General features: G+C 40.5%; 1 protein-coding gene across 6 annotated transcripts in view; it reads right to left on the bottom strand.

The window, feature by feature from the left end:
• Positions 1 to 8618: 8618 nt before the first annotated feature.
• The window catches only part of GRIK1 (glutamate ionotropic receptor kainate type subunit 1), a 230669-nt gene continuing 211462 nt past the window's right edge, over positions 8619 to 27825 (bottom strand). For 4 of the 6 annotated variants that reach the window (XM_073362533.1, XM_073362552.1, XM_073362573.1 and 1 more), the window contains 3 exons: positions 27498 to 27723; positions 19975 to 20225; positions 8619 to 9093 (listed from right to left, as the gene is read on the bottom strand). In XM_073362533.1, the coding sequence (XP_073218634.1) occupies positions 8941 to 9093; positions 19975 to 20225; positions 27498 to 27723 (630 nt within the window). In that variant the 3' untranslated portion in view covers positions 8619 to 8940. Of the gene's footprint in view, positions 9094 to 17938; positions 18104 to 19974; positions 20226 to 27497; positions 27724 to 27825 lie in introns of all 6 variants that reach the window. The other 2 variants (XM_073362544.1, XM_073362562.1) reach the window with 1 other exon arrangement.

The following is a 27825-nucleotide window of genomic DNA, read 5'->3' as shown; positions in this document are numbered from 1 at the left end:
AAAGGTTATACGTTCTCCTGACAGGTAACTGTCCACATGCTCCGCACAGTTTGGGCGCCCAAAGCACTGTTGTGTATCGGTTTGTTTTGTATATAGCTCATTCTTAAGCATTCTAGAGAGATTCTGAAATCAGCACTTTGTTAACTTTCGCTTTGGATATTAAACAAAGGGCTGTATGGCGGTGCCAGCTGCTCCTGACGAACTCGCCACTCTGGAGGGTGGTGAACATTACGGAAGGCATACAGTTGATGGACAACATTTTTAGGTGGCTAGCTAGTTTTCTCCCTCTCCTTCCCCTCCCTAAGCCTCCCACTATAAACATTCCCTTTGAAACAAATGGGTTAATTCAGTATTACAGACCTGTAGCACTTCAACAGCAGAGCTACCAAAAATGGAACAATGCTAAGTGGGCTCCCAAGAAAAATTCAAAGGGAGATTCTGTGTTTCGTTTGAAATGCCCTCTTTGTCATGCTCAGCCCCCTCTTTCAAAGCACCTATAATGTCCTTCAAAACACTAACAGCCTCTCCACCCCAGTCTGTTGTGACTGGGTCAACATATGCTGGAGTTTGGCCTAACAGCCCACTCCTACCAGCTGCTCCTCTGTCCAGGTGGCCTGACCATGTATGCAGATGAGCAAGCAGCTTGAAAGGAATTGCCATCTACTTTCCCTTTGGAAGGTTCCTTCAGTGGGGTCAGAGATATGGCACTTCCCCCTCCTCTCTGCTCTGTTCTTTGCTGTATTCAGGTGCTTTTCTTTGATCTCTTTTTCAGACCAACCAGAGACTGAAGGAGAGGCAGCTAGTGGAGTTTGACTTTTTTGTGTCTCTGACTTGTCTGGTAAGACCTCCATGGGCTAGCTGGCCCCCAAACACTACTGCTGGGTGTAAATCCTGCCCTATATATGTTATGTAGAGAGTACCCAGTTCAGCAGTACCCATTATTAGCTGAGCCAATAGAGGATTTCAGGCTCTCTGCAACTCTAGTCCCAAATGAGACAATTTGGTTGTGTTGGAAATTTCAACGTGGCCAAATCAGCAGCATACTAGCCTTCCAGACTCCAGTTGTGCTGAGCTTCATTCAGTCATTTGATGATTACTTTGTGTCACCAACCCAGAAGAGTCCTGTGCTATATGAGCCCATCCTCAGAGCAGAGGGATGTGAGTTCTCCAAACATTTGCCTTCAACCCTTTAATCTGAACTATTTTGACTTTGCTCCTCCTAATCAGTGGTATTTAGAACTACAAGGGGGAAGCTGAGAATCTGATCGTATTAATCATATAACTTCTATTTCAAAGGTAGTGGTGTTACAGATGGAAGTGGGGACAGGCTAACAGAAGCATAATTTTAGCTTCAAATGGAAATTCTATTTGATACATATCAGCAAGCAAAAAATGTACATCTTTTCAAACTGATCAGCTAGTCAGAAATTCCCTGTCATTTTAGGGCTGCAGGTGACGGTAGCTAAATAGTAGTAATTCTGATCATTGAGGAATCCTGACTACTGCCAGTCTCACAATTAAGGGACAAGTATACCAATCAATAAATGGCACATGGGATTACAGATTTATAGCTCTCCTGTAAAATGCAGTCCCCTGACAAAGGGCTTAAAAGATGTTAAACTGATCCTCTGTCCAAAAGGAACTCCTGAACTTCGCTTTGACGCTTTTTATTTCAGTTGACAACTCTTAAAGTTCAGTATAAGAAATAGCAATGATAAAGCAGACTGCTATAAAGAAAAATATACATTTTCCTTCCTTGTGAGTGCTGGAAAGTTTCTTCCTTAGACTGTATGCTGATGTAACTGATGTATGCTGATGGGGAGGGTGGCTGGGATGAAGGGGGAAGACTGAAAAGGTGAATTGGAGTCTTTGTTAGAGGGAGTTATTTGTACTAAAAAGACATGGGGCAACTGAACAGAGTGTCAGTCATAGCTTTGTTCTTTTGGTTTGATTTTTGGAAAGAGTGATTGGCTAGACTTGTTTTCATTTATATATGGCTTGTATTGTGGTAGTACCCAGACACCCCAATTACAGGTCTATTGAGCTAGGCTCTGTACACAATAAAAACCAGAGATCTTTATATATAGTATGATATTTTGTACTTTCTACAGAGTCTTTCTTCCAGGCATCTCAGTTGTTATATGTTAATTAAACCTTATAATACCCCCCCCTGCGGTGGTGTGCAATTGTATAGAGATACAGACGCTGCTGGAATGAAACACTTTAGCAGTTTAACAGCACCCATCAATGCTGTATTTCTCTGTTATAAACAATTAGAGTATATGCATCTAATAAGAACATTTGCTTTCCTGACAGATAATCTTTCAGTTAACTTAATTTGCATAATGTTCTGCCATTCAAGAAAAAATCACTATTTGCTGGGACGTTAGTTTTGACCTTTTCATAATAATATTTGTTGTTGTGAGTTTGTAGATAGACACATTGTTATCTCTCAGGACAATGCATGTTCTCCCTCTTTGGGTTTGTGGGTGTCATTTTTGGAGTTAATGAAAATGGTTCTTCCATTGCTACGACTTTGTTTATAATAGTCAATGGCGTAAAACAACCAGTGTTGTTTTTGACATATGTCTATAAAGATACACTAGTGTTATATTAATGCTCAAGGTAAATGAACAGATACATTGTATACTACATTGCATAGTATATATGCAGATATTAAAAACTAAAATACACTTGTGTGTGTGAAAAGTAAGCAGCCTAACTAGTAACTTCTGAAGTGGGCAGAAGTTAAGGCCCTGATTCAGCAAAGCATTTAGGCATGTGCTTAAGTCTCAATGGGATTTAAATGTGCATGTTGCTTAATCAGAGCTTTAACTAACTGGAATTCTACAAAATATTGGAGAGAACTAAAGGAAAAGTCTTGGCACCCTTACACCTTTATTCTGCTTGGGCTCAAGGCCATAGGCATGCCTAAAGCTGCTGCATGTTACAGAAGTGGACGCAGAGATGTAGGCTTGGGATCAGAGGGAAGGATGGTAGTGAAATGCTAGTGAAGAGAATCCTAGCCATTCAGAGAGAGAAACCAGAAACTAGTGTGAAAGTTTGTGTGAAACTAGAGAAACTATGACCAGATCAGAGGGGCCTAGCTGATGGGAGCACCCACAAGCAGATGGGGAGTGAGATTAAGGGGGAGCCAGGGCTCTCTAGCTTCAATTCTGCAGCTGCAAATGAATAATTCATTGTGTGCAATTATGCTATGAGATAGAGAACAAAGTCATAGTGGGCAAAGACTGTGACTAGCAGTAACTCCACCCTGAGCTTGAACTTGGGGAGAAGAACATACCTGATGGTAAATGTTCCAGACTCATAGGTCTAACCCATCTTCAGGTAATTAACAGTGACAGACAAGGAAGACCTAGGTAAGAAGTGTGTGGCCATAAAAGGCTCGGCAAATTGTAGGGTTCAGGGAATCTGGAGTTACAAGAGGAGTACAGTTTCCATGTCAGTTCAGTCTCTGTGGGGAAGGGGAGTCTCATGAGCAGAGCTGGATTTCCAGTTAGGCCCAGCAGGCATGTGCCTAGGGCACAGCATTCTAGGGGCACCTAAAAATTCAACATTTGCTGTTCCCGGGTCCCAGCAGGGGGTGAGGCCGGCTGAGAGGGAAAGGGCGTCACGCAGCCCTGCTGGAGCTTTCCTACCAGCAGGGAAGGCGAAGCAGACCCCTGTGGCAGGGGAAGAGCTCAGCAGTCAAACGCAGGGGGCCCTGCCAGGCAAGGAGGTCCTGGGGGAGCTGCTCCTAGGCAGGCCCCGTTCCTGCTCCAGCCTGGCTGATGGCGGCACGCCTGAGGAGCCAGAGTGACCCTGACCAGCCCTGCCGTACTGCCGGCTCGCTCAGCCTGGTGGATGCAGTCACCTCTAGGCGGGGTCAGTGAGTGTGGCCAGGGGGGTAGGGCGTGGAGAGTGGGTCTTGCTGCGGGGGGGGGGTGCTGGGGAGTGGAGGGGGGGAGGTTTGTTTGTTTGGGGCGCTGGGCAGTTGTGGTGGTGGTGGGGCACCTAAAAGTTAAAATTGGCGGGGTACCCCTGACGCCCACGGCAGTTTGGAGTTCCAAGCTGCTGTGGGTGCCACCCCCCACTTCCCTCGCAGCTCCTGTCTGCTGCGGCTGGCAGGGAGAGCTCAGAGCTGGGGCCCCCACAGCTGCCCATCCACTGGGGGCGCCTAGGGGCACGCAAGGTGTAGATCCGGCCCTGCTCATGAGAGTGCAAGTTCTGTATTCCATGAGCACTCTATTTCCCTCCTTGTTCTCTACTGAAAAATGCATTTTGTACCCTCCCTCTAACTAGTTCAAAAATGGGGCGGGGGAAATCATTCTGTATGTCACCTGGAATAGACTGTACAGCAAAAACTGGTTTTGTGGCTTCATATTATACATCATTCCAATCCACTGGTTTCTAAGAGATCTGACTGAAACGGCATTGGCTTGAGTGCTTGAAGCATCGCATTAAGAAACCATCCATAAAGGGATGGAACAGGAAAGATAATTCTGTGCTGTAACATACACATCCCTTCCAGATACTCTAAAGGAAAGAACAATGGTCCATAACTTTATGAAATCATACTGATACACTACTTACTATACAGTAAGTATAGTACATTAGGCAGCCATCAGAACTTGTCATAAAAACTTCCTGACATGTTACTGCAGCAGCAGTCAAAAAAGCTAGCAGTGTTAGGAACCATTAGGAAAGGGATTGATAGTAAGACAGAAAATATGTGATATATAAATCCATGGTACGCCCACATCTTGAATGCTGGCTGCAGTTCTGGTTGCCCCATCTCAAAAAAGATATATTAGAACTGGAAATAGTACAGAGAAGGGCAACAAATAACTAGGGCTATGAAACATATGAGGAGAGATTTAAAAGACTGGGACTGTTCAGTTTAGAAAAGAGACTGAGGAAGAGGCCTTAAGATAGAGGTCTATAAAATCACGGACGATGTGAAAAAAGTAAACAAGGAAGTAGAATTTATCCCTTCACATAACACATGAACAAGGGGTCATCCAATGAAATTACTAGGCAGCAGGTTTAAAACAAAAACCAGAAGTGCTTCTTCAGACAACACACAGTCAACCTGTGGAACTCGTTGCCAGGGGATGTCGTGAAGGCCAAAAGGATAATTTGGTTCAAAAAAGAATTAGATAATTCATGGAGGATAGGTCCATCAATGGCTATTAGCCAAGATGGTCAGGATGCAACCCCATGCTCTGGGTGTTCTTAAACATCTGACTGCTAGAAGCTGGGACTGGATGACAGGAGATGGACCATTTAATAATTGCCCTATTCTGTTCATTCCCTCTGAAGCAACTGGCATTGGCCACTGTTGGAAGACAGGCAAATGGGCTAGATGGACCATTGGTCTGATCTAACATGGCCATTCTTATGTTCTTTAGTTTTCATAAACTGAAGTTGTACTTAAGAAATTTTAAAATCTAATTTGCATTTCCCTTGTTCTTTTACAGTCTTTCATTTGATACATAATTCAATTTGGACACTGAAAAGTTTTTTTTTCTTCTTACACATTGGCATCTTGCTGCAAACACAGAAGGGAATGGTTAAATTAAAACCTCTGATCTTTTTGTTTTTGTTTCTATTAAAACATTAATAGAAATGTATGCAACTTTTAAAAAAAGAGAACCTATAACTGTGTAACTAGTAAGCCTAGGCTACCAATCATATCCATTTTAAAGTAAGTGGTCCAGTATCACAAGTCTCAACACTTTGAACGTATTAATTTCAAATATCTGAAGGTTATGGTTGTCAGTGTGACCATGTCAAAGACACAAATCACAACCTGCAAGGACCTCGGAATCCTAATGGTATACAAAATAGTCTATTGCAACATTAAATCAAAGAATGAATGAAGAATGAAGGCTCTTTGTAACACTCCCCGTGAGCATTCTGGGGGTGGCGACTGTTTTTAATACACTTCTTCATACAACACCTGATCCTTGATTGGCGCCCTTTGTCGCTACTGTGGAACATGATACACACCAAGTTTTTCCAAAAGTGAGGAATAAATTCTTGGTGTCCAATCTGAATCACTTTAAAAGTGATCTGATTTTCAGGGAGTGGTTGCTTAGAACTTTCTGAAGATAAGGCATCTCAAGGTCAGCATCTAAAATCAGTAGTCGCTATTTTGAATCTGGACCATAATAATTAATAGCATTCACACAACTCTAGTAGAGGCACTTATTCATTTCAAGGCTCAGGCTCCTCTGCTTCCTTCATGTTGCTCCTAGCTATGCAAGTTAGTGTAAAAGATCCCATGGGGGAAGGGGAGGAAGATTACAGGCACTTCTCCAGCCCACCTCTATGTATCTATTTCGCCTATCTCAGCAATTTGCAGAGGAAGTGGACATGACCAGAAGCCCAAGGTGAGTAGCAGCAGGGGGTATGCTTCCCCATGAGAATGTCAAAGAACGGCTGTAGACCTTAGCGCTCCACTGAAGCAGCCATAGCTCTCCTGCGTGTTTTCTGACTCCCCCTTCAGAGAGGGTAGAGAACATGACCACGAGCTGTGACAGATGGCTGTGTCCTGATTCTCTGCTGCTTTGGGCTCATATGGCTAGCAGAGGATCAAAGGGGAGGTGGGGATTGCTACACAGCTGACTGGGGATCCATGGATTTCAGACCTGTGGCAATTTTGCTAGCGTCACACCCTGTGATTGCCCCTCATTCCCACTCACGAATCAGGTCATAGAAGGGAAATATGTCCATTCGGTGGCAAACTTTTTGAAAAAGAACTTCACACAGGCCTCTTTACTGCCACCTCTCTTTATGTAACTTACCCATGCAATGTTTTCCAGGTGGGTGGTGGCTCATTATACAGTAAAACTATAACCTATTTATGATCAGTACAATATCAGCCTGGGAGGCTTTAAAGCTGATATTGATTGGCTTATTTTTCAGTCATATGAAAATTATCAAAAAAGTGTTTTTCTGGTCTGTGACCTGTTCCCTGAGAAGGGGTAGCTTTTGGAGGCAATAAATAAAACTGGTTTTGTATGTGTTACACACCCAAACAGTTGAAATTTTGGGGTGATTTGGCTGAATTTTTTGCTTTTGTTTCAGGGTTTGTATGAAACCAAAACTGGAAAGTGAAAGATGCAAAGTGTGTGTACTGAAACACAAAGTTAATCAAACTCTGTTTGATTGAAAGGCTGAGTGTTACATAACTCAGGAGTTTTTTGTTCTTTTCCTGGGATATTGCACATTTGAAAGCCAAGTTGTCGCCTCTGCTGAGCATCCATAGGAGCTTCATGCATGTATGCCAGGGCAGAATGTCCCTTAAATTTCAAACTGCAGGGCCATCAAGAACTGTGGCTTTACAGGATATTGTGATATATGTTAAGAGACTTCACTTGGGGCCTGATACGTGGTTGTCAAATGAGTCACATTTACACTGGAGATGAAGGAAAGCATTCCAGATGTGGGGCTCTCAGTCATGGCTCTCTTGTGGCTAAGATGAATTGGAGAGGGGAGTGAAGTTTCTTGGAAGCTTCAAAGACTTAATACTTTTATCAGCACTGGGGGGGGGGGGGGGGGGTGCTTGGAATTGGTGATTGGCATGACACAAGAACCTAGTTAGGTTACAGGGAAGCATCCCTGCACAGCTGTCTCAAGCTCTGTCCCCAGCTGTTCCTTGCTTTGCCAGGAGGTAGAGTCATGGCTCCACAATTGCTCCATCCAGGAGCCACCAACAATAGTGCACTCTGCAGCTCCCTGCAGCCATTATTACACTCATAACTGCTTGTGCTTTCAACCTACTGAAAATATTTTTTCCTTTCAACAGAATCTTGGAACTAAACTCCTGGGGATAAAACCCTGTGAACAAGTGAATTAATCACAGGGACAATGCACTAGAATAAATATGAATATACTTCATGCTACTGAAGTTCAAAGGAACTAAGGAAAAATTTCTGCTATTGAACATGTCACTGCCCTTCTTCCTAACTAAGAGGCTAAAAAGAGGTAGTATTCCATGACAGACTATTGTTTGCTTAATTATAGGGTCTTTTAAGTGGTGCCCCCCGTCACTCTTATAGCAAGTAGCGATAACCCAGAAAATCAGCACAGTTCTATTTTCTAGCAGATGTAGTTTAGCTTTGATATTTTTGTGGTCCATTTTATAATATGAACAGTCTATTGTTCGCTGTAATTTCTAAGGGGGAAGCATTATAAATTAGGAATTTCTTTGGTACCACAAGCCAGAGGGATAATGCAGTGTACCAATGGCTGTGCTGCTAACTCTCTCAACTTTTTCAGGAGGTTTGTAATATTTGGTATCTTTTCTTAAAGCCCTGGCCTTAAGAAAAGACAGAGAATCTCAGCTTTCATTTAAAAAAAAAAAATTCCTAGCCCTCCTGGTTGCAGAGAAAAGCTTGAAAATATGATCCTTAATAGGTCAACAACAGGAAGGCAAATAAAAAGAACCTTTCATTTTTTAATAAAATCATTTTCAAGCCACTCAGTTTTGTAGAGCCTGACTCATGATTTTTAGATGCTTGTGATTGTCAGTACTGCAATTTTTATAAAAAGAAAATAAGATTACATTATGATGAGTAAGAAAGTGACAAGAAAAATGTAGGACATTTGGATTATTGGAAAAAAAAACAACCCTGTATCTTTATTTAGAAAGCACATACAGCAATGTATGGGAAGGGAACAGAGATGCAAAACAGGTCAGCATAGAAATGCCTTTCAAAAGATATGGTGAGACGCTTTTCCGATTAGTCTTATATCCATCTATGTGAGCATTTAAACTGCTATTACCTTTCCTAGATAAAAAGAAACCACACACAATTTCTGAAGAACAAGCTAAATGTCTATTTTCAGAAATTCCTCCATAGTCAATTTTGTAGGCAGCAAAGTTTTTTTGTTTTTTATTCCTGATGTTTTCCAAGAGGTTTTTTTTCTTGTTTATGCCATGGTTTCTTTCCTCAGTGTCCGCCTCTGATGACAAGTAAGGATACTTGTGAATGATCTCCCTTTAGTTCTTGACCTTTTCTTTAACTTCTTCTGATGCTTGAGTGAAATTCCGAGCTCCTCCATTATAGCATTGAAAGAAAGACACTAGAGAAATGTGGGAAAAGTGTTTAATGTTCAATGAACATAAATTCCAAACTTAAATTCCGCAAAACTTTAGCGTTTAGGTTTCTATAAACACAGGCTTTAAGGCCTGATTCATGGACTTCATGAGTTCTGGGAGTCTCTTAATTGAATTAAACAGTCTGTGGAGTAGGGCCATATTGCACAGTGGATGGGATTTTCAAAAGCTCTGGGCACTGACCCAATCCTGCTCTCTTTGAAATTTAATTTAACATTTATTTCAATGGGAGCAGAATTAGGCCACTGCTGTGCGGTTTTGAAAATCCTATCCAAACACATTTATGTCTTCCACCGTGCCTTTAGATTATGAAACTTACCTTTCCTCTGAAAACCGTACTCCTGTTAGTCTTAAAACACGCTAGTGCTAAAGAGAACAAATACAACTTCTTTTGACGATTATTTGATTTCTGCCCCCACACCCAGCCATGAAATTAATGACTCTCTAAATAAAACATTTTCCAATGCTCTTTCTACAGAGAAATAGAGAAAAACACTTTTAAAACATTGTGTGTCCAGGAAAGGAGAAATTATATTCGAGTGAAATAGTTGGAAAATTGCAAGATGGTTTAGAAAGTGGAATGCCATTTGGCTACTGGATTCATGAAGATATGTTTGGGGGGGGGGAGGGGGAAATAACATAAAACTGACTGCTAAAATAACTCCACGTGGTATAAAAATGTATAGAGCTTCAAATGGAAAGAGTGGTGATGTACAGTTAATGTACTGATTTAAAAAAAATCAGGTGATAAGTGTGATTAAAATGTACTTATTTTTTACCACCTCCCCAGCACCCAGCCTGCTAATCCATCCCTTATTTTTAACATTCCAGACCCCTCTGAGGAGTTTTAAGAGATCCTTTTTTAAACAGCCCATAGAAATGTTTCCTATATCCCAAACATGGATTTTCCCCTAAAAGTACGCTGCTGGAAGATAGGCTCTATTAGTCCTTGACCAGTAACAAGTCCATTCTAATATGTCAAAGCCCTGCAGAGATAAATATGAAATATTTATTCTAGGAGAAAGGGAGAAATCCAAGCTTTCCTACCAGCTTCTAGTTCCCAAGAAAGACTTTACTATGTGAAGTATGGCATTATGTTTAGGGCTGTCAATTAATTGCAGTTAGCTCACGCGATTAATCACAGTTTTAATCACGCTGTAAAACAGTAGAATACTAATTGAAATCTATTTAATATTTTTGGATGTTTTTCTACATTTGCAAACATTGATTTCAATTACAACACAAAATACAAAGTGCACAGTGGTCACTTTATAATATTTTTATTACAAATATTTGCACTAAAAGGATTAACAAAATAGTATTTAACAAAAATATTTAATTTCAGTTGGTATTCTATTGGATAACAGTGTGATTAAAACTGCAATTAATTTTTTTAATCGTTTGACAGCCCTATTTATGTTAGATGTTAACTCAGGCAGAAAAGTGATTTACTCAAGGCTGTGGAGGGAATCCTTTTCAGAGCAGGGATTAGAACTTCAGAATTATAGACTTCTAGTACCATGTTTTGTCCCTTTCTCTGAGTAGTGCCTGGCCTTGATTCTGCAAGCTGATGTGCACACAGCTCCAGTCAGAGATTGGGGCATTACTATTAGTGTTTCTTCAGTGTAGATACATATATTGTATGGACTCTATACAATGTGGTATATATTGTGGTGTAGCTGGTCAGAGTTTATTTGAGCAATATGTTGCACACAGACCTAGTATGACCCTAGATTATTTAATATACACTTTCTTTGAGAGGCTTCATTTTTGTTTGTCTTATGAAACACTGAATGCCTTAAGCATATAATAATTAAATGGTTATTAACTCATGACTGACTTAAAATGTAATTGACATGGGCAAGAAAATCCTTCTTCAAATTAGTTTCTGGTAGATCAGCCCTTTGTAATAGTCAGGACTTCACTGGTGTAATTATCATTTTAAACAGAGCTTTTGGTGACACAATTTAGGAACTTCTGGTGCTAAGCATTAGTTTGAACCAGTGATATCTGATAGACCTCTGGGCCCTCTGGTAGTAGTTGCTGAAGCAGGTGTCATTCTGCTGTTGAAGTTACTTTTAAATTGAATGAGCAAAGCCTTTTCAGAGAATGTCACCACTGATTTCCCCAGCTGATAAAAATATATGCACCAACCCACTGGCTCTATTGCGTGGTTACTCCCTTGACATTAATTGTAATTGGATTTTTTTTTTAAATCTAGATTTTTGGAATGAGCCAAGAATTCCATGGTGAATGAGCAAGGGAATATATCAATCACTAGACTATCTACTTTTTATATAACTGTAATGCAGTGTCTGATACTAATCCATGTTCGGGGTGCGTGTGTGTTTATAGATGTGGATTTCTGCAAGATGTGCATAGGGATAAGTCCTATAGTCGGAACAACATCTTCTATTGGCATGTTAATGTTTACATCTAGGTTTTTCCCAAACTGATTCAGATTATCCAGATCATATTGCACTCATTACATTGTTTATCATGTGATATCAAGAAACTTAATTCCATGAACATGTCATATTTATGCAGAGATGTTTGACACATCATTGATAGGTTGGTACTTGAAGTTTTAAACATTTGGATACCTGTTGAATAAACTACATGGACCTGTTCTAGCTCCTAAAAAGCTTTGAGTTTAAATGACCCTCAGTCTGTTCTATTTGTAAACTTTGTCTTTTTATTTTTAGTAACAATCGATGCGGTTTATCCAAGTCTGTCTGTGTATGTTCAGAGCTTGTATTTCCGAAGTAAATTTCTGCCATCTTGTTCATTATTAAACCTTTTACTTTATCGCCAGTTTCAAGAGTTATTGGTTTAAAAGTCTGTTGATGGTCTTGGTTTTAAATTTGGTGTTATCTATAAACAGTTTATCATATTTACAAGAAGTACATATTGAGGCCCTGGCTTAATCCCAAATGTCTTTGTCCCGCAGAAAATATCCGTAGCCGTACAGCATACAGATTTTGGCTGACCCATTCAGAAAAGAGGTTAATCAGCCAAAAGCAAACACACACTGGAATCTGCTGTTGTATACAGTTTGGGAAAGGGGAAGGAGGAAAGCAACTTCCTGACTCCTACGCACCACAGCTCTCAATGTTGTATCTATTGGAACCATAAAAGTTGTTGTTGCCCTTGGGTTGGATTTAAATCGGTCTTGGGAGAATTAACCAGCTACAAAACCTGTTTTGGTTTTACAGAGTCTTATAATAAAGAAGTGAACATAGAAATAAGACTGGGAACCTGGACTGGTCCTTTTACAATAAAATTCAAAGGGACTCTTGACAAGGTTTGTAGACTCCAACTTTGATCTATGGCAGATTTGTGTCTGTCTGCAAAGTCCTGCCACCTTTTAGAAAACAGAGTGGAGGAGGTGGTGGGCCTCTACAAATGGTTTTAAAAGACCTTGAGATGAGGGGCTCTGTACTGCCTCTCCTTTCTCCCTCCCCATTCCCATGCACTTTAGGATGTTCTGAAGTGCAACTGGAGAAGGTTCCTTGAACTTTCAGTTTTCTAATAAACAATTTATCAGAAGAACGTCATACAAAATCCCCTATGAGCCCCATGAAACCTATCCCAAAGTACTGTTTATCTTCAAACATGTACATAGATTACACTTCACTGCTTCTAAAGTGACCTAGGCCCCGTAACCACATGAAGCACTTAAAATTGCTCTCTTTCTAGTTTGTCACACAAAGTGGAGATGAGGAAGCAGGACAGATGTTCAAAAATCAGAATTGCCCTGAACTTTTTAGATAAGGAGACAAAACTGCGTCAGCACTACAGAGCAACTGTAAGCCAAGCCAGCATGCATGTGACAGAGGAAAAAATGGTGGTAAGGAAATGCATTCGATTATCAAGCTGCTAAAGAATCTTTATGAAAAAGTAATGTATATGAAATATCATAGCATTCTTTTAAAAGGGCATCGTACAGTTAAAATTCCATTTAAAATTGCCTTCTGTGTTTTACCTCTTCCTGAGGTATTCAACTGAAATTTTTTTTAAGAGCTTTAAAAATTGTTCTAATGCTGTTAACTCCTTGGAGTTGGTTGAGGGTGAACATTGAAGACAGACCCGTAAATTTCACTTTTGCTTATAGTCCGCTTCACTTGCTGGTTCTGTTGGGATGCTGCAGTGTTTGGCTTGCAAACACTGCATGGGAATGTTATTCCTTTAAAATATGTTGGTTGAGGCCAAATTAGACCAGGGAATTGGTCTCTTCATTGTATAACAGGCATAGCAGCAGATCCATCACCTGCTCAGGTTTCCCAAATCTTTCCTCCACTCCTATCTCGCAACAGTGAAAATTGTGTTAGACTTTGGGGTAGCTACCTACCTGGGCAGGGATTTTTTTTAAAGTAATATAGACTAGATTGAGGAAAACTGGGAACTGTAATTCTTGACTCAATATGCCATACATGAACCTTTGAAGCCAGTCTGCCTGTGGTGTCAATCTATTCAGAAGACTTTATAGTGAACTTCATACATACATAAGGAGAAATACCTCAATCTAGAGGTGCTGTGTTACACTTGAAAATTATGAAAATTCACTGATAGGACAAATTTATCCTGGCAGAATATATAACAGGAATCCATCTTATAGTTCAGTAACAGAGAAAGATGATCAGAATCCGGATTTCCCTTCTGTGGGCCACAGTAGCCATGTTTTTATAGTTACACATAGATGGAACAGAGGCAAATTCTTAATATTGGAAAAAAAGTACTTTGCCTTGTGTCTAGTATACTGGAGGAAAATGTTTCAAAGTAGTTATTTCTTGTGAAAATATCACTGCTGTAGTGAATTCAAAGTCTGCTTCAGTACTCCGCCACTAAGAGCTAATTATACAAATTAGACCAGCAGGCAAGCTATTCTAAACTGTGCATCAGATTTTTAGAAAGCCTGGTTCTGCACTGAAAGTGACTATAAAAATGGGTATTTTGTGTTTGTTTTTCCCAATTTTCAGTTGGTAAGAAAAACGATGGTTTCTCTGATTGCCAGCCCCACAAACCAATTGAAGGCTAATAGGGTAACTGAGGGTAAAATCTGACCTGCATATCTTTCAAAACTGGTGTAAATGCATGAGAAGGACTGAGCTCCTATTGATTTTTGAAGCAGAGGGTGAAGTTGCAGATCTAACAGTTTGGGGAAGAATCCTTCTTGAAAATTTGACATAGATATTACTGAGAAATGATAAACATGGGATACGCTCATCCCATGCTATTTGTATGCAGCCACTTCTCCGAGTAAAATTCAACTTCAGAGACGTGAAAGCTTTTATAAATTATTTCTGTTATCTCTACCAGTTCCACACCTTTTTGGTTTGTACCACACTTGCTCTGAGTACACAGATTTGTTTATACAACTTACAAAACGTTCAAGTCATGCATGAAAGGACTCTAAATGTCTCCTAATGCTTACTACTAATTTTAGAGACTGTCGTCTGCATGTTTTCGAGTTGCCTTTTAGATAATTTATAATCTGAAACAAGCGACCTGTTCCTCATAATAATAAGCAAGTTAACCATGTTGTAGAAAAGTGTAATTGCAGCGCGTTTTGAAACCTTTGCAGAATATGTTCAAAAGGGCATGGCAAATATGTAAAACATAATTATCTGGTTACGTAAGGATAGTCTTTGGACATAGTCCTCTTAACACAAACATATTAAATAAAGAGAACACTTCCGGTTTGATACATTACAGCATTCATTTTTAAAATATGGTTGTAGTGCCTAGAACTCCCAATCATAGACCAGGACCCCGTTGTGCTAGGCATTGTGCAAACACAGAAAGAAAAGATGGTTGCTGCCCCAAAGATCTTACAATCTGTGTGGACAAAACATTTAAGAACTTGATCATCAATTGGTTCAGTTTGTTGATCTGCCACAGACTTCCTGTGTGACCTCGGATGAGCCATTTAATCCCTCTAGGCCTTAGCTTTCCATCTGTAGAGGGTGATGTTTTTGTCTCTCCACCCTTAGTCTGTTTGTTTGTTTGTTTTTTTAATGTGGAATGCAAGCTGTTTAGGCCAGGGACTCTCTATAAGGGCATGTCTACACTTACCTCCGGAGCGATCGATCAGCAGAGGTCGATTTATGGCGTCTAGTGAAGACATGATAAATAGACCGCCGAGCACTCTCCCGTCGACTCCGATACTCCACCAGAGCGAGAAGCGCAGGCGAAGTCGACAGGGGAGCATCAGAAGTTGACCCACCACAGTGAAGACACCGCGGTAGTAGCTCTAAGTACATCGACTTCAGCTACGTTATTCACGTAGTTGAAGTTGCATAACTTAAATCGATTTTCCCCCCCACCCCACGCTCCAGTGTAGACCAGGCCTAAGTGTAGGCACAAGGGAGCCCTGAACTCTAGTCACGAACATAATGCAAATAAATATAACCATTTAGGATCAAGTCCTTTGGCTTTGATAAGTGCAATGACTAAAATTACTAAATGCCCTTAACTTCCATTAACCTCACTAGGAGTTGAGTGCACAGCTCCTCTCTGGAGGCACTCAGCACCTGGCAGGATCAGGTACCTTCGCTACAAATGTACTTTCTTTTAGAGCTCAAGTGATCGTCCCATTTTTCACATGAACAGATGCTGGTATAATTTTTGAATGGCAGGTTTTTTTAACACATCTTTATGGCTAGATCTGAAATTCCATTTAAAAACAAGATAATTGTTTCATCATGGTCCCCAGAGGCAAGCTAAATCTACTATGCTGTTTGGCACAGTCAGACGACAAGTAAGGAGCACTGTTGTTAAGACTGGCTCTTTTTTCGATGGCCTCTCTCAAAGATGTGACGGTGCTCTAAAAACTGAACAAAACAAAGGCACTTCACACCGAATGTCCATCCAAAGTTCAGTAGAGATTAAGGAACTGGTGAATGGGAAACTGAGGGGGACAATGATTAGGATAATAAGCATATTAGTCATTGTCCTTCTCCTCTGAGAGCTCAGAGGAGCTGGATTTGATTGGCTTTAAAGTTCTTTCTCCAGTGGGGAAATCACATGCTTAAATGCTTTGTTGAATTGGGACTAGAGTGCCTAATTCTCTCACTTGTGATTAGATCTTGGTTTGTAAGTGCACAAATTTTGCCAAGACTTATGGATCAAAGCTCTGGGGGTCTTAGCCAACAAATTTTGTCACCAGGTGAAGTGTTAACTATTGTGAGTAATTCCATCACAACCAGGATAACTTCTTCCAGGGTCTTGAGTGGGACGGACACAAACTGACATTGCTTATATTGTAAAGGGTACTTTCTTGGTCATAAAAACAGATGGATTTTAAGATCCAATAGAAGAACTAGGGAAACCACTAAGATTATTAAAAGGGTAAATAAAATTGGCCAATAGACAATAATGCAAAATGGAAACAAAATGACCAGAACTCCTGTCACTGTACATAGAAGACCATGTTTTCTTGTCTCAGTATTCAGGTCAGACAGAAAGCAGATAGAAGAAATCAGAACAGGGCTGAGCTGGAGTGTGTTAAGGGAGACTAGAGCATCTGGAGCACTTCACCTACTTAGTGGGCAGAAGTCAATCAGCAAGAAGCATTTAATTGCAATAGAGCTCAGACATGGTCCCTCCAAAAAAGGGATCATTAACTTGCTACATCTTGTGTTGCAAGGGTAAACTGCAGTGTACAAAGAAACCATACCAATAGATAAAAAAAACTCCAGTATCAGTAGCAGACAAAGATGATCAATACCAATGAGTTGTAATGGTCAGGACACTGTACCAAAGAGACAGTTGGGGAGTGATGTGTGGGAGATGAAATCAGTGAAATTACGGGCTCAGCTGGGGTATAATCAGATCTGGATAAAAAGTAACTGGGCTTATTTAGAATAAAGGGAAGTTTATCATGGTTCATGCATTATTCTGATCCAGATTTATATAAATATATATCTAAAACTACAGTTACAATAGTATTTCAGCACAGCTATTCAGATGAACTTCCTACACACAACTTTGTAGTAACTTGTATATTTATTATGCAAAACAAATGCCAAGGGTTTACACTTCAACATGATTTGATATCCTGATTGGTGCTTATACCATGAAAGAATCCTGTCTTATAATAAGTACAGTATGTCTGATCCTCCTTTCAGTTACACAGATGAACACCAAAATTAAATCTATGCCATTACACTGATGTAAAACCTGTGTATACAAGAAGAAAACTAGGTGTTCTATGAGGATGTATTCACTGAATAATTTTTTTAAATGTTAATGATTACTGGCTTAAAACCTAAGTGTGATTTTGTGGTACAATAGTACAAGCTGCTTGGAGGTGTTGTATAATGAATTTTAAATGGATGAATTAAAATTAAATATTTGACACTGGGAACACAGTGCTGTCAGCTAAAAATCACTGGCTCCTTTGCCACGAATGGGCCTTTCAGAGAGTTAATGGAATCCTGCAGATTGTTGATTTGTGAGGTTTCTAAATAACTGCATGGGCTTCTTGCTAAATGTTCTGCAGAGACTAAAGACTGAGTTCCTGCAAATTGCACTGCATGGGAAAGAAGGTAAATACATTTTTCTTACCTGAAAATGCTGAACTACCCAAAGGAATGACAAGAGGATTATGCTCTATAGAGAGAGATAGAGACTAACACTGTTTTAAAATCTATTTTTTATTCTATGATATGCACGGAACTGCTCAAATTCTCAGGACCCTGGAGATCCATCTGCTACAGTAGCTGAGCTTTAAGGCTATTAATATGTGAGGCAATATTTTGATCACTGTCATGTACACTCTTTAAGATGAATGCTTTCCATTGGACACACCTTTTTCCTTTACTATTATACAGTGTGAATTGAGGGTTGTGTTCGAATCCCTCGCTCCTCTCGGATTAATTTGCCACAGTCTAACTCCGTAGATAAGGTGGTTCCAGAGGTGGAGTTGGATGGATGGGTTTGCTTACATTGTAGTCCATAAAAGAAACAAAAGGCCTTGCATGCAGGAAAAAAAATGGAGAAAAAATAAGTGAAATAACAAAAAATATGAAAATGAGAGCTCTAAATTAAAGATAGTATTATGGAAACAGAAAAAGTCACAGATCATATGCAATTTATAGTCATAATGAAACTCTCTGTAATCTTTTTATACAATCATTTCCCACAGATTCTGTGATAGTAATACGTGATATCGCCACTTTAATGCAGTTGAAGATGTTCATTATGATGAGACAGGCTACCCTCTATTGAATGTTGCTGTGATATAGTAGCAGGATTTTCACATAAACTGAACTTGTCACATCAGATTCACACTGGTACTCACCCAAATTATAAAGAAGTGAATTAATAAATTAAAATTGGGATACAATTTTTGGCCTATTAATTATGATTCCAAAAATATTGTCCTACACTCTTATCCCATTATCATTTGTCCTACAAACTTTAATCAACTGCATTACCTTTGCTTTTTTATACAAAAAAGGTTTTATCCATTATTCTATTTCTATCTGAGTCAAGAGCTGGAGAAACCCTCTTTTCATTGTGTGTTTTTGAAACTGGTAATTAAGATTTTAAAACTTATAAGAAAATTAACAGTATATACAAAGTACATCAGTTCTCTTGGATTTATGCCTAAAATACCAAATGTTTGGCTTACTAAAGCCTTGATCCTACAAATCGCTGCACGTAGTAGACCTCTGTGTCCATATGCAGCACCATTGACTTTAGTGTGCATCTGCTCGGGTGCAGGGATCTGCCTGTATGGAACAGTTTAAAGTATTTTAGGCCTCGATCCTGTAATAAGCCTATCCCTGTACCATGATGGCCAAACTAATGTAACGCCACTGATATTATTATTGGCTCTAACTGATCCACTGGATGCATCTAAGCACCATACAGATAAATAAAGCCATGGTGCCTGCATCCAATCCGATCCCAAGCCAAGTCCCATTGAAGTGAAATGGGGGCTGAGCAGGCCCTGGGGATTCACCTACAAAGAGGAGATGGCAGAATTGGGGTCTCAGTAGAGAAGTGACAAGGGAACACATAGGGACAAAGTAGGACAGCAACTATACTCTAGTTGGAGAATGGCAATGGTAATTTTGTCTCTATAAGGAGACCTGGTAGAGCAGAACAAAATATTTAGTATTTGTTGCAGGATCTGGGGGTGTGCTTAGTGGTGGTACTCTCATCTCATTTTTTCTTAAACATACTTGGTGCGTGCTAGGTTCTATAATGAAAACAGAATAGCATTTCCTCAAACATTGCAACATCCATGCATTGGTTTACATCCATTATTTTCTTGGGTTTTTATATTACTCATTACCCGTCAATGGAGTTACTCCAGGCATCACTTTTACACCAGAGCCTACCGTTCTGTGACTCCCATCTCTTTCTATCAAGGCTCCCCACTTTATGGCCTGCCCTTCCCCGTGGAACATGCAGACACCTGGCTTTGAAGGAATGCTTTAGAGTGAGCGAGAACTGCGTTGGTGGAGACAGACCAGTAGATTGAGGCCGTTACCAAAGGGATGATGCTGAAGCTATAGAGAGAGCTGCAGTTTTCTGTTTTTATTCCTTTCCAAGTCCATTGGTTTGAAGTATTAAGACCAAGCAACAACTGTTTGAGAAATTAACTACGCTTGAAATTTCTGCACAGTCATACTAAACAATGCTAATTGGATGGAGTGTGAGGTACTTCCCTCTTCTCATTTAATAAATGTATGTGGCTTTAATGCCAGAAATGCGTGGCAGAGGTTCAACCACACAAGAGCCTGAATAGACTCTTAATGGTACAGCCTCCTATGCCTTGGCAACCCCAGGCTCTAAAAAACAAACCAGAAATGAGCTGGCAATAGACAACTCACCTGTTCAACATCGCTGTTTTTCCTGGATTTATATATAAATTCTCCAATGGCTACGAACACTGAAAGAACAAGTCCAGCAGCAAGCACTATAAAGATGCCCCCAATATTCTCAACCCCCAGAGCACTGGCCTCTTTGCTGTCCTCCTCAGGGCACCCGTTGCCCCGCCACCACTTTTCTTTCATCATGTGCAGTTTCCCCTCTTCCTGTAGCTGGAGAATGGCAATGGTAATTTTGTCTCTATAAGGAGACCCTGTGGAGCAAGAACAAACCATTTAGTATTTGTTGCATGGTTGGGGTGGAGGATGCGCATTTGAGACAAAAGTGCACCCTTCTAACAGTACAAATTATTCCTGATAGAGTATAACCAAAACAGTTCTGTGCATGACTGACTGACTGCTCGTGTTTGGATTGCTCCCTCATTCTAATAGGGGGATAGCATTAGCTAGTGAAATTTGCATTGGTGACTGACAGAGGGATCTTTAAGTCTTGCTATTCATTTGGGACTGCTTTGGGATTTCTGTGGATGCCTACAATGGACTTTGGCTAAACCCCTGCATTGCAGCAGATTTTTCCCTACATTCCTTTCTATGTCTGACTATTTCACATTCTCCTAGACTCTCTACTTTTACATCTATTCCATTTACTTCCATTTTTTTTACCACTGTATTTAAAACTGAGCACAATCTAAGAAAACACACCGTGACTTAAATAAGTTCGGGCCTCAGTTATACTTTTGCATCCTTATTTATGCCAATTGTGCTGGATGGTTATGAGAGCTGAAACTGGCCTTGTATTTTCTTTGCATTCTGCAAAGTTTTGCCAACACGTAGGTACAGATAGCAAAGTACGTGAGGCTTTTCTTTCTCTTATTTATTGCTTTCCCTCCACCGACATTTGACTGGTAATCATGTAACGATGCAGAGTGGATGAGTATGCACGATGCCTGGCAAGCAAGGGGTTAAAGCCATGCTGCCGTTTTCCCCCCGCCCCCTTGCTTCCCCACCCCAGCCAGAACAAAGTAGCAATGGAGCAATTAAGCTTAATAGACCAGGGGGAGCTAGTAATGTGGACAGGACTAATTAGCAGCAAGCACAAAATTCCCCAAAGGGCAAGGATTACAAAGTAGCCGCAGGGAGAGAGAGTTGGAAGAAAGTATGGGAAGGTAGTGTGAAACCAGAGGCATATGTGGACTAACTTCCTACCACGTCTGGACTTTCAGCCATAATAAGCTTTGCCTCCTAGGCTGGTCTATGCTACAGCTTATGTTGACCTAACTATGGCAGTGTCTACAGGTAAGTTTCACTCCTGCTGACCTAACTGCCCTGCTATGCTGACTTAATAACTCCACCTCCCTGAGTGGTGTAGAGTTGAGGTTGGTGCAGTGTCATTGCAGACACTGCATTGCTTATGTCGACTGTTTGCTGGCTTTCAGGAGCCTTCCCACGCTGACAATATAACTGATACAAATGCTCCTGGTGAGGGGGGACACCACTGATGGAAGGAGCAAAGTGTAGAGATGCACAAGTGATATAATTACGGTGGTGGCTGTGTGCCAACATATGCTAGGCCAACTTAGTTTTGTAGTGTAGATATGGCCTTATAGTTAGAGATTGGAAGAACTCCAGTGTAGTCAGTCACTTCTTTCTGTGGCTAGCTGTCATACCTACCAACTTAGCAATTAGCAAGACAGCTGTCTAAGTAACAATTCCACAACTGTAATTTTAGCTGCAGACTAAGATGGCTGCAATTTCCAACCTGATCATTGTAAACAACATTGAGTTCTTTAAGGCAGGGACTGCAGGTCAGATTTTTTTATAGGTGTTCAGGGATGTAACGATAGGCATCTAGTGGAATTTCCAAAAGTGCCTGGATGTTTTGGAAAATCCCACTAGGAGCCTATCTACATCTTTAATACCTAAATACCTGAAAATCTGTCCCCATGTCTCCATTCTCTCTAACATGCCATGCAATCATATGGTGTTGTACACAAATGTTTTAAAATAATTGTGTATACAATAAGACACCCCCCGAGCTTTTTATTTCCTTTAGCCTACTATATTGTCTAGAGAAAGAATGTAAAAAAAATCCCAGTTCATTAATTTGCTGTGCCAAGCCTCGGATAGCTTTCAGAGTACAGTCTGTTGCCAGCAGCAGGATATGCTGATACTGCAGATGCCAAGAGATATCAGATTATGCAAAGTCTTTTTGGGTAATCAAAGATCAGCAGCCTTTGCTTTGGGTAGCCAGCAATGAAGGGAAAAATTATACCTTGTATAAGAATAACTTATTTTAATGAACATGCATTCTAGTTTAAAAAAAAAATACAAGAAAGTTAAAATATAGTTAGCAGTGTCGCCTGGAAAGCGAGTGCAACTGCCTAATCTTTAGGAGGGGTTCTGGTTCCTGCAACAGCTAGAGTTTGTTAGCCTGCAGGGTATACTGCAAGGCCCCTCTTCTCTCCCTCTGTTCCCGCCCCCACCATAAGGAGGTTGGTTGGTGTCGGGATTGTGTGGAATATCTATTCTTTGTTTCTGTTGCTGCGGGGTTATTTGATTCAATCTTGGGAGTAACAGAGACAGCTGTATTTATACTTATACTTCTAGAATTTTGCCAAGTGTGCCTAGGGCATTGGATTGGAACTTCTAAACTTATTATTGGAAAGTAGTATAAAGTCATATATCCATTCTGATACCTCTTTGTTCAATATTTAATTTATGGCCTTGGTGCTGTTAATAGAAGCCACCTCTCAGGTTGTTGAAATACAGCTACCCACTTGCTTAGCTACCTCCCAAATCACAGGTAATAGTTAGTATGAGAATTACTAGCACATGGGCACTAGCAGCATAGGGTTGCCATATGTCCGTATTTTCCTGGACATGTCCGGCTTTTTGATTCTTAAATCGCTGTCCAGGAGAAATTTTTAAATATCTAAAAATGTCTGGGATTTTGCCATTATTATTTTTCCCCAAAGAAGAGTTGATCATTCAAGAAAGAGAGTGAATGTTGATCACTCGAGAGTGCCCGCTTTTTCCCCCTAGTTCCTAGTGCTTGCGCTGCGAAACTGCTGTTTCAGGCGGCTGGGAGGGAGTGGGGAGGAGGAGGAATGCAGCATGCTCAGGGGAGGAGACGGGGCCGGGGCAGGGATTTGGGGAAGGGGTCCAATGGGGCAGAGAGGGGGTGGAGTTGGGGCGGGGACTTTGGGGAAGAGGATGTAATGGGGGTGGGGAAGGAGTTGGAATGGGGGCGGGGCTGGGGGCTAGGGGCTGCGAACAAATACCTCCCCACCCCGTGGAGTGTCCCCTTTTTTTGAAAGTTCAAATATGGTAACCCTATGGTAGCAGTAATTGTGAAATTTGTGCTTGTTTGATGCATGTAATGACATTTCTTCGTTCAACTATATTCCTTCTAAGATGCCCTTTAGCATATTTTTTTTTAAATATTACCTATGTCCTATGCACTAGTCCTCTCAGAATGCAGTAAGCAGATAAGTGCTAAGGAAAAACAACACTGTTGGCTGCTTTAGTTCAGAGCCAAATGCAAAACCCGTATCTTACACAGTCACTAAAAAACACTAATAGAAACAACACACTGAAGGTCCCCTATATCTGCCTCATTGTGCTAGGGAAGGAAGAAAGAGCATTGTCATTTTTTAAACTTATGGAGATTGCTCAGATGCTAAGGTGATCAGTAGAGCTGGTAGGAAAAAATTGTTGGAATGATTTTTCCAATGAAAAATGCCCTTTTTTTGGAAAACTGAAACTTTCACTGGAAACATTTATGTCTTCCCCCCCCCCCACCTCCCCCCAAATCAGTTTCCATCAGGAAAATCAAAATGACAGCTGTCTGCCTGTAATGGTCTTGTCAATTTCACTTTCTGAGTTGTCAAGGCAGAGCACCTTGAGCTGAAATGTCTACATTGTAAACAAACATCCCCTTAGCCTGAATCCCGCAAGTCCCCTGGGTTTTTAATTGCAGTATAGACATTCAGCTTGGCTGTCAGAGGGCCTGGCTCTTATAATTGGACAAGAACCTTTCAGCTGGGCAGCTGCAAACCTGGAAAATTTCACTTTGGTTCTTTTGAAATTGAATTTTTCTTGAAAATCTTTCCCATGAAATATTTCAGTTTTGATGTTTTATCCCTGAGTGAAATTTTTTTCAAAGATGCTAAATATTTCACAGTCATCTCTAGTGCTAAAAGCCCTGCATGTCCCCAGCTAGATATACAGATTATTTTTATTAAGAATTACATTTCTATCTTTTCCACTTGTCTGAGAACAACACAGTGTGTGATGCTGCACGCTGTAAGGCTTTATGGAAATATGCTTATGAATGTATATATGACATAACTGGAATATGTTTTATGCTACATATGCCATGTAACACATCTCTGTAAAGGTTACGATCTACTGAATCTATTCATCCTATTTGTATGCGTGTATCATTTTTGTATTTGAAGTTATGAATATTGGCTATGTACTGGTTTAATTTTAAGTAACCTTAGTAAGGAATTTGGGCAGCTTCTTTAGAAAGGAATGTGCAAGTTAAGTGCCCAATCAAGAAACACTTAATGGACAATGGATCTCAGAAGGCTCCAATCCACATAAGAAGTCTACTTGAGAACGTTCAAGGTAGCATGTGAACCATGGCTGCTACCTGTAAATTCTGAGTATGCATGGACATGTGACTTGCGCATGTGACTCCAAAACTCCATCTTGTAGCTGGAATTCTACACTGGGGGAGGGTGGGGTGTCCACCCACAAAAGAAAGTCTATTTAAACCCCTGGGAGACCCCTCCATTTTGTCTTCAGTTGGCTCAAGAGAGCCTCTCCACCCCCAAAGGATACCTGAAAGAAACTGAAACAAAGGACAGTTACTACAGGGGGTGTGAGTGATTGCTGGACCCAGACTAGAAGGAGACTGGTCTGTAAAAGGAAGCTTACTGGAACACCTCCGAGGGTGAGGTTTTATCTGTATTCAGTTTTCTTACTATATTAGGCATAGGCTTGCATATTTTTATTTTGTTTTGTTTGGTAATTTACTTTGTTCTGTCACTACTTCAAACCACTTAAATCCTACTTTCTGTATTTAATAAAATCACTTTTTACTTATTAATTAACCCAGAGTATGCATTAATACCTGCAGGGGAGGGCAAACAGCTGTGCATATCTCTCTATCAGTGTTATAGAAGGCGAACAATTTATGCGTTTACCCTATATAAGCTTTATACAGGGTAAAACAGATTTATTTGGGGGTTTGGACCCTATTGGGAGTTGGGTAACTGAGTGTTAAAAACAGGAAAACTTCTTGAGCTGCTTTCAGTTATGCTTGCAGTTTGTGAGATGTTGTTCAGACCTGGGTCTGTGTTTGTGGCTGGCAAGCGTGTCTGGCACAACCAGACCGGATTCTGGAGTCCCAAGTTGGCAGGGAAGGCAGGGGCAGAAGTAGTCTTGGCACATCAGTTGGCAGCCCCAAGGGGGTTTCTGTGATTCAACCCGTCACACTGTGATCATACTTGGCACATTCATAAGAATTTCTGAAGTGCATGGGCCTCACTTTGCACCTGTAAAGTGTAGGCATGTTTTTGCATTTGAATTCTGAGGATTGCACAAGGGGAGACTTGGCTAAATATTTGGTCCTAAAAACAATGAGAATCCAAAGTACATTTATCTTAGAAATAACATGATGGGATGGTCTTGGATACTGGGAGAAGACAACTGAGCCCATTTCCTTTGGGGATTCATGTGTGTTATGGGACTATCTTTGCAGCATACTTTGTCTAGGGCAAGTTTCAACTTTTAATTTTTAAAATGATTTATTTCAAGACACCTGGAGACTTGTAACATATATTCTATATATCCTTGAATCCTAACTGATCTTTCTAAAACAGCATATTTATCATACAAGAAACATCTTACAATATATTTCACAGCTGCATTTCCAGTGGATATATTCTCTGAGGATTACCATCTGTTCCAATTATCCTTCATTGTTTTTAGTTTAAAGCATGGCAGCTTTATAACTGCTATGAAATTCTTGCCATGTATTTATCTTTATTTTGGGATAGTTTAAATTTTTGGTTCATTCTTCTCAGCCAGAGAAGTTTGTTCTCACATAAGCAATGGAAAAATATTTTTACAATATCATCTCTATGGAATTCTGGCTAAGATGGGGCAGAGTTCAATATACTGGGGCAGGCTTTCTATCTCAGTGGCTCTCAAGCTTTCCAGACTACTGTACCCTTTTCAGGAGTCTGATTTGTCTTGCATATCCCCAAGTTACACCTCACTTAAAAACTACTTTCTTACAAAATCAGACATAAGACAAAATTGTCACAGAACACTATTACTGAAAAATTGCTTATTTTCATTTTTACCATATAATTATAAAATAAATCAACTGAATATAAATGTGCTTACGTTTCAGTATATAGGGCAGTATAAACAAGTCATTGTATGAAATTTTAGTTTGTACTGACTTTGCTAGTGCTTTTTACGTAGCCTATTTTAAAACTAGGCAAGTATCTAGATGGGTTGATGTACCCCTTGGAAGACCTCTATGTACCCCTAGGGGTATGTGTACTCCGGGTTGTTCTACCTCCCTCAAAGATGGCCATAGAAGAAATTGAAAGGCCAAAGTCTGTGAACAGTTACACCAATGTAAATCTGTAGCTAATTCCATTGAAGTCAGTGGAATTAGGCTGATGTAAACTGAGATGAGACATGGGTAGGGCGAGTGCATGACTGAGCAGCACAAATATATTAAACTAGAAAAAGAACTGGCTACACAATGTCCATTTGCAGAAGGACCCAATTTCTGTGGAAAAGATGCGATCTCTTTAAATATGTAAAATTGGCAAAGTACTGAAACATTCAGGGATAAGGCAAGCAAATCCACCGAAAAGGGAAGCTGCTTATTGGTGGAAGTGAGGCAGCTGGTTTTCAGAATGCACCCAAAGCATTGAGTCTCTTGTTGTAGGAATACAGTCTTGCAATGGCTTCTTATAGTCCCTACATAGTGCTCTGAAAATCATTGCAAACTTTGTAGGTTATTCTACTAAGATGCACGGGCAATGGTGCATAGGGTGCGATATCAATCCTGTCTCCTTTCATGCAGCTTTCCAAGGGGTGCATTTGTTGGAGATCACATTTACCTTGATTCTCTTCTAAAAAGAGGGCTCCTGGAGGAAATATGTAATCTGTCTTGCTAGCATGGTTTAATAACATGGGAGGGATGAGCAGAGGGTACCCCATCACCTGTGAACAGGACAAGAGCAGCAGGCCAACTGATTGCGTCTTGAAGGCACGGACTACACCTTAATTTTCCTGCTTGCTTACAAGCCACCCTCTTGCCCCTGCTGAGTAAAGTCATTGCTGTAGCTGGGGCAAGAGGGGAGATGTTGAATGAAAGAAGGACCCTGGGTGCTCAAAGGTTATAGAAAGCTCCTAAAGGGCATCCAGATTTAACTGCCCAGAACCTCTTGAGGACTGCTCATCATTAATTAATTATCTTTAATGCATCTTACCAATAGGAGTTCCCACGCCATAGCCTTTAGAATCAATGAGTCCACCGATCTGGGTGAGATTGCAGTTTCTCTGAGTCACGTATTCTATGTTGGTTGATTCCATCAGCAGGGCGTAGTCCGTTGTGAGCACCCGCTGGATTCCCTCATCATTGTTCTTCACCAGTGCGGTCTGCTGCCTGCTGCTCATGAATGCCCACATTTTTTCATATGTTGATATTTTGGATTTCTAAGGAAAGAAAGTGGATTCAGCAGAAATGTTAGTTTTCAAATTATGCTTGCAAAACATTCCTATGCTTAGCGTGAATGCTGTCAATAACACCTCTTGAAT

The sequence above is a fragment of the Lepidochelys kempii genome, chromosome 1 (assembly GCF_965140265.1).
Source record: "Lepidochelys kempii isolate rLepKem1 chromosome 1, rLepKem1.hap2, whole genome shotgun sequence".
Lineage (NCBI taxonomy): Eukaryota > Metazoa > Chordata > Testudines > Cheloniidae > Lepidochelys > Lepidochelys kempii.
Note: the sequence above shows the minus strand (reverse complement) of the source record. Positions and strands in the feature narration are given on the sequence as shown.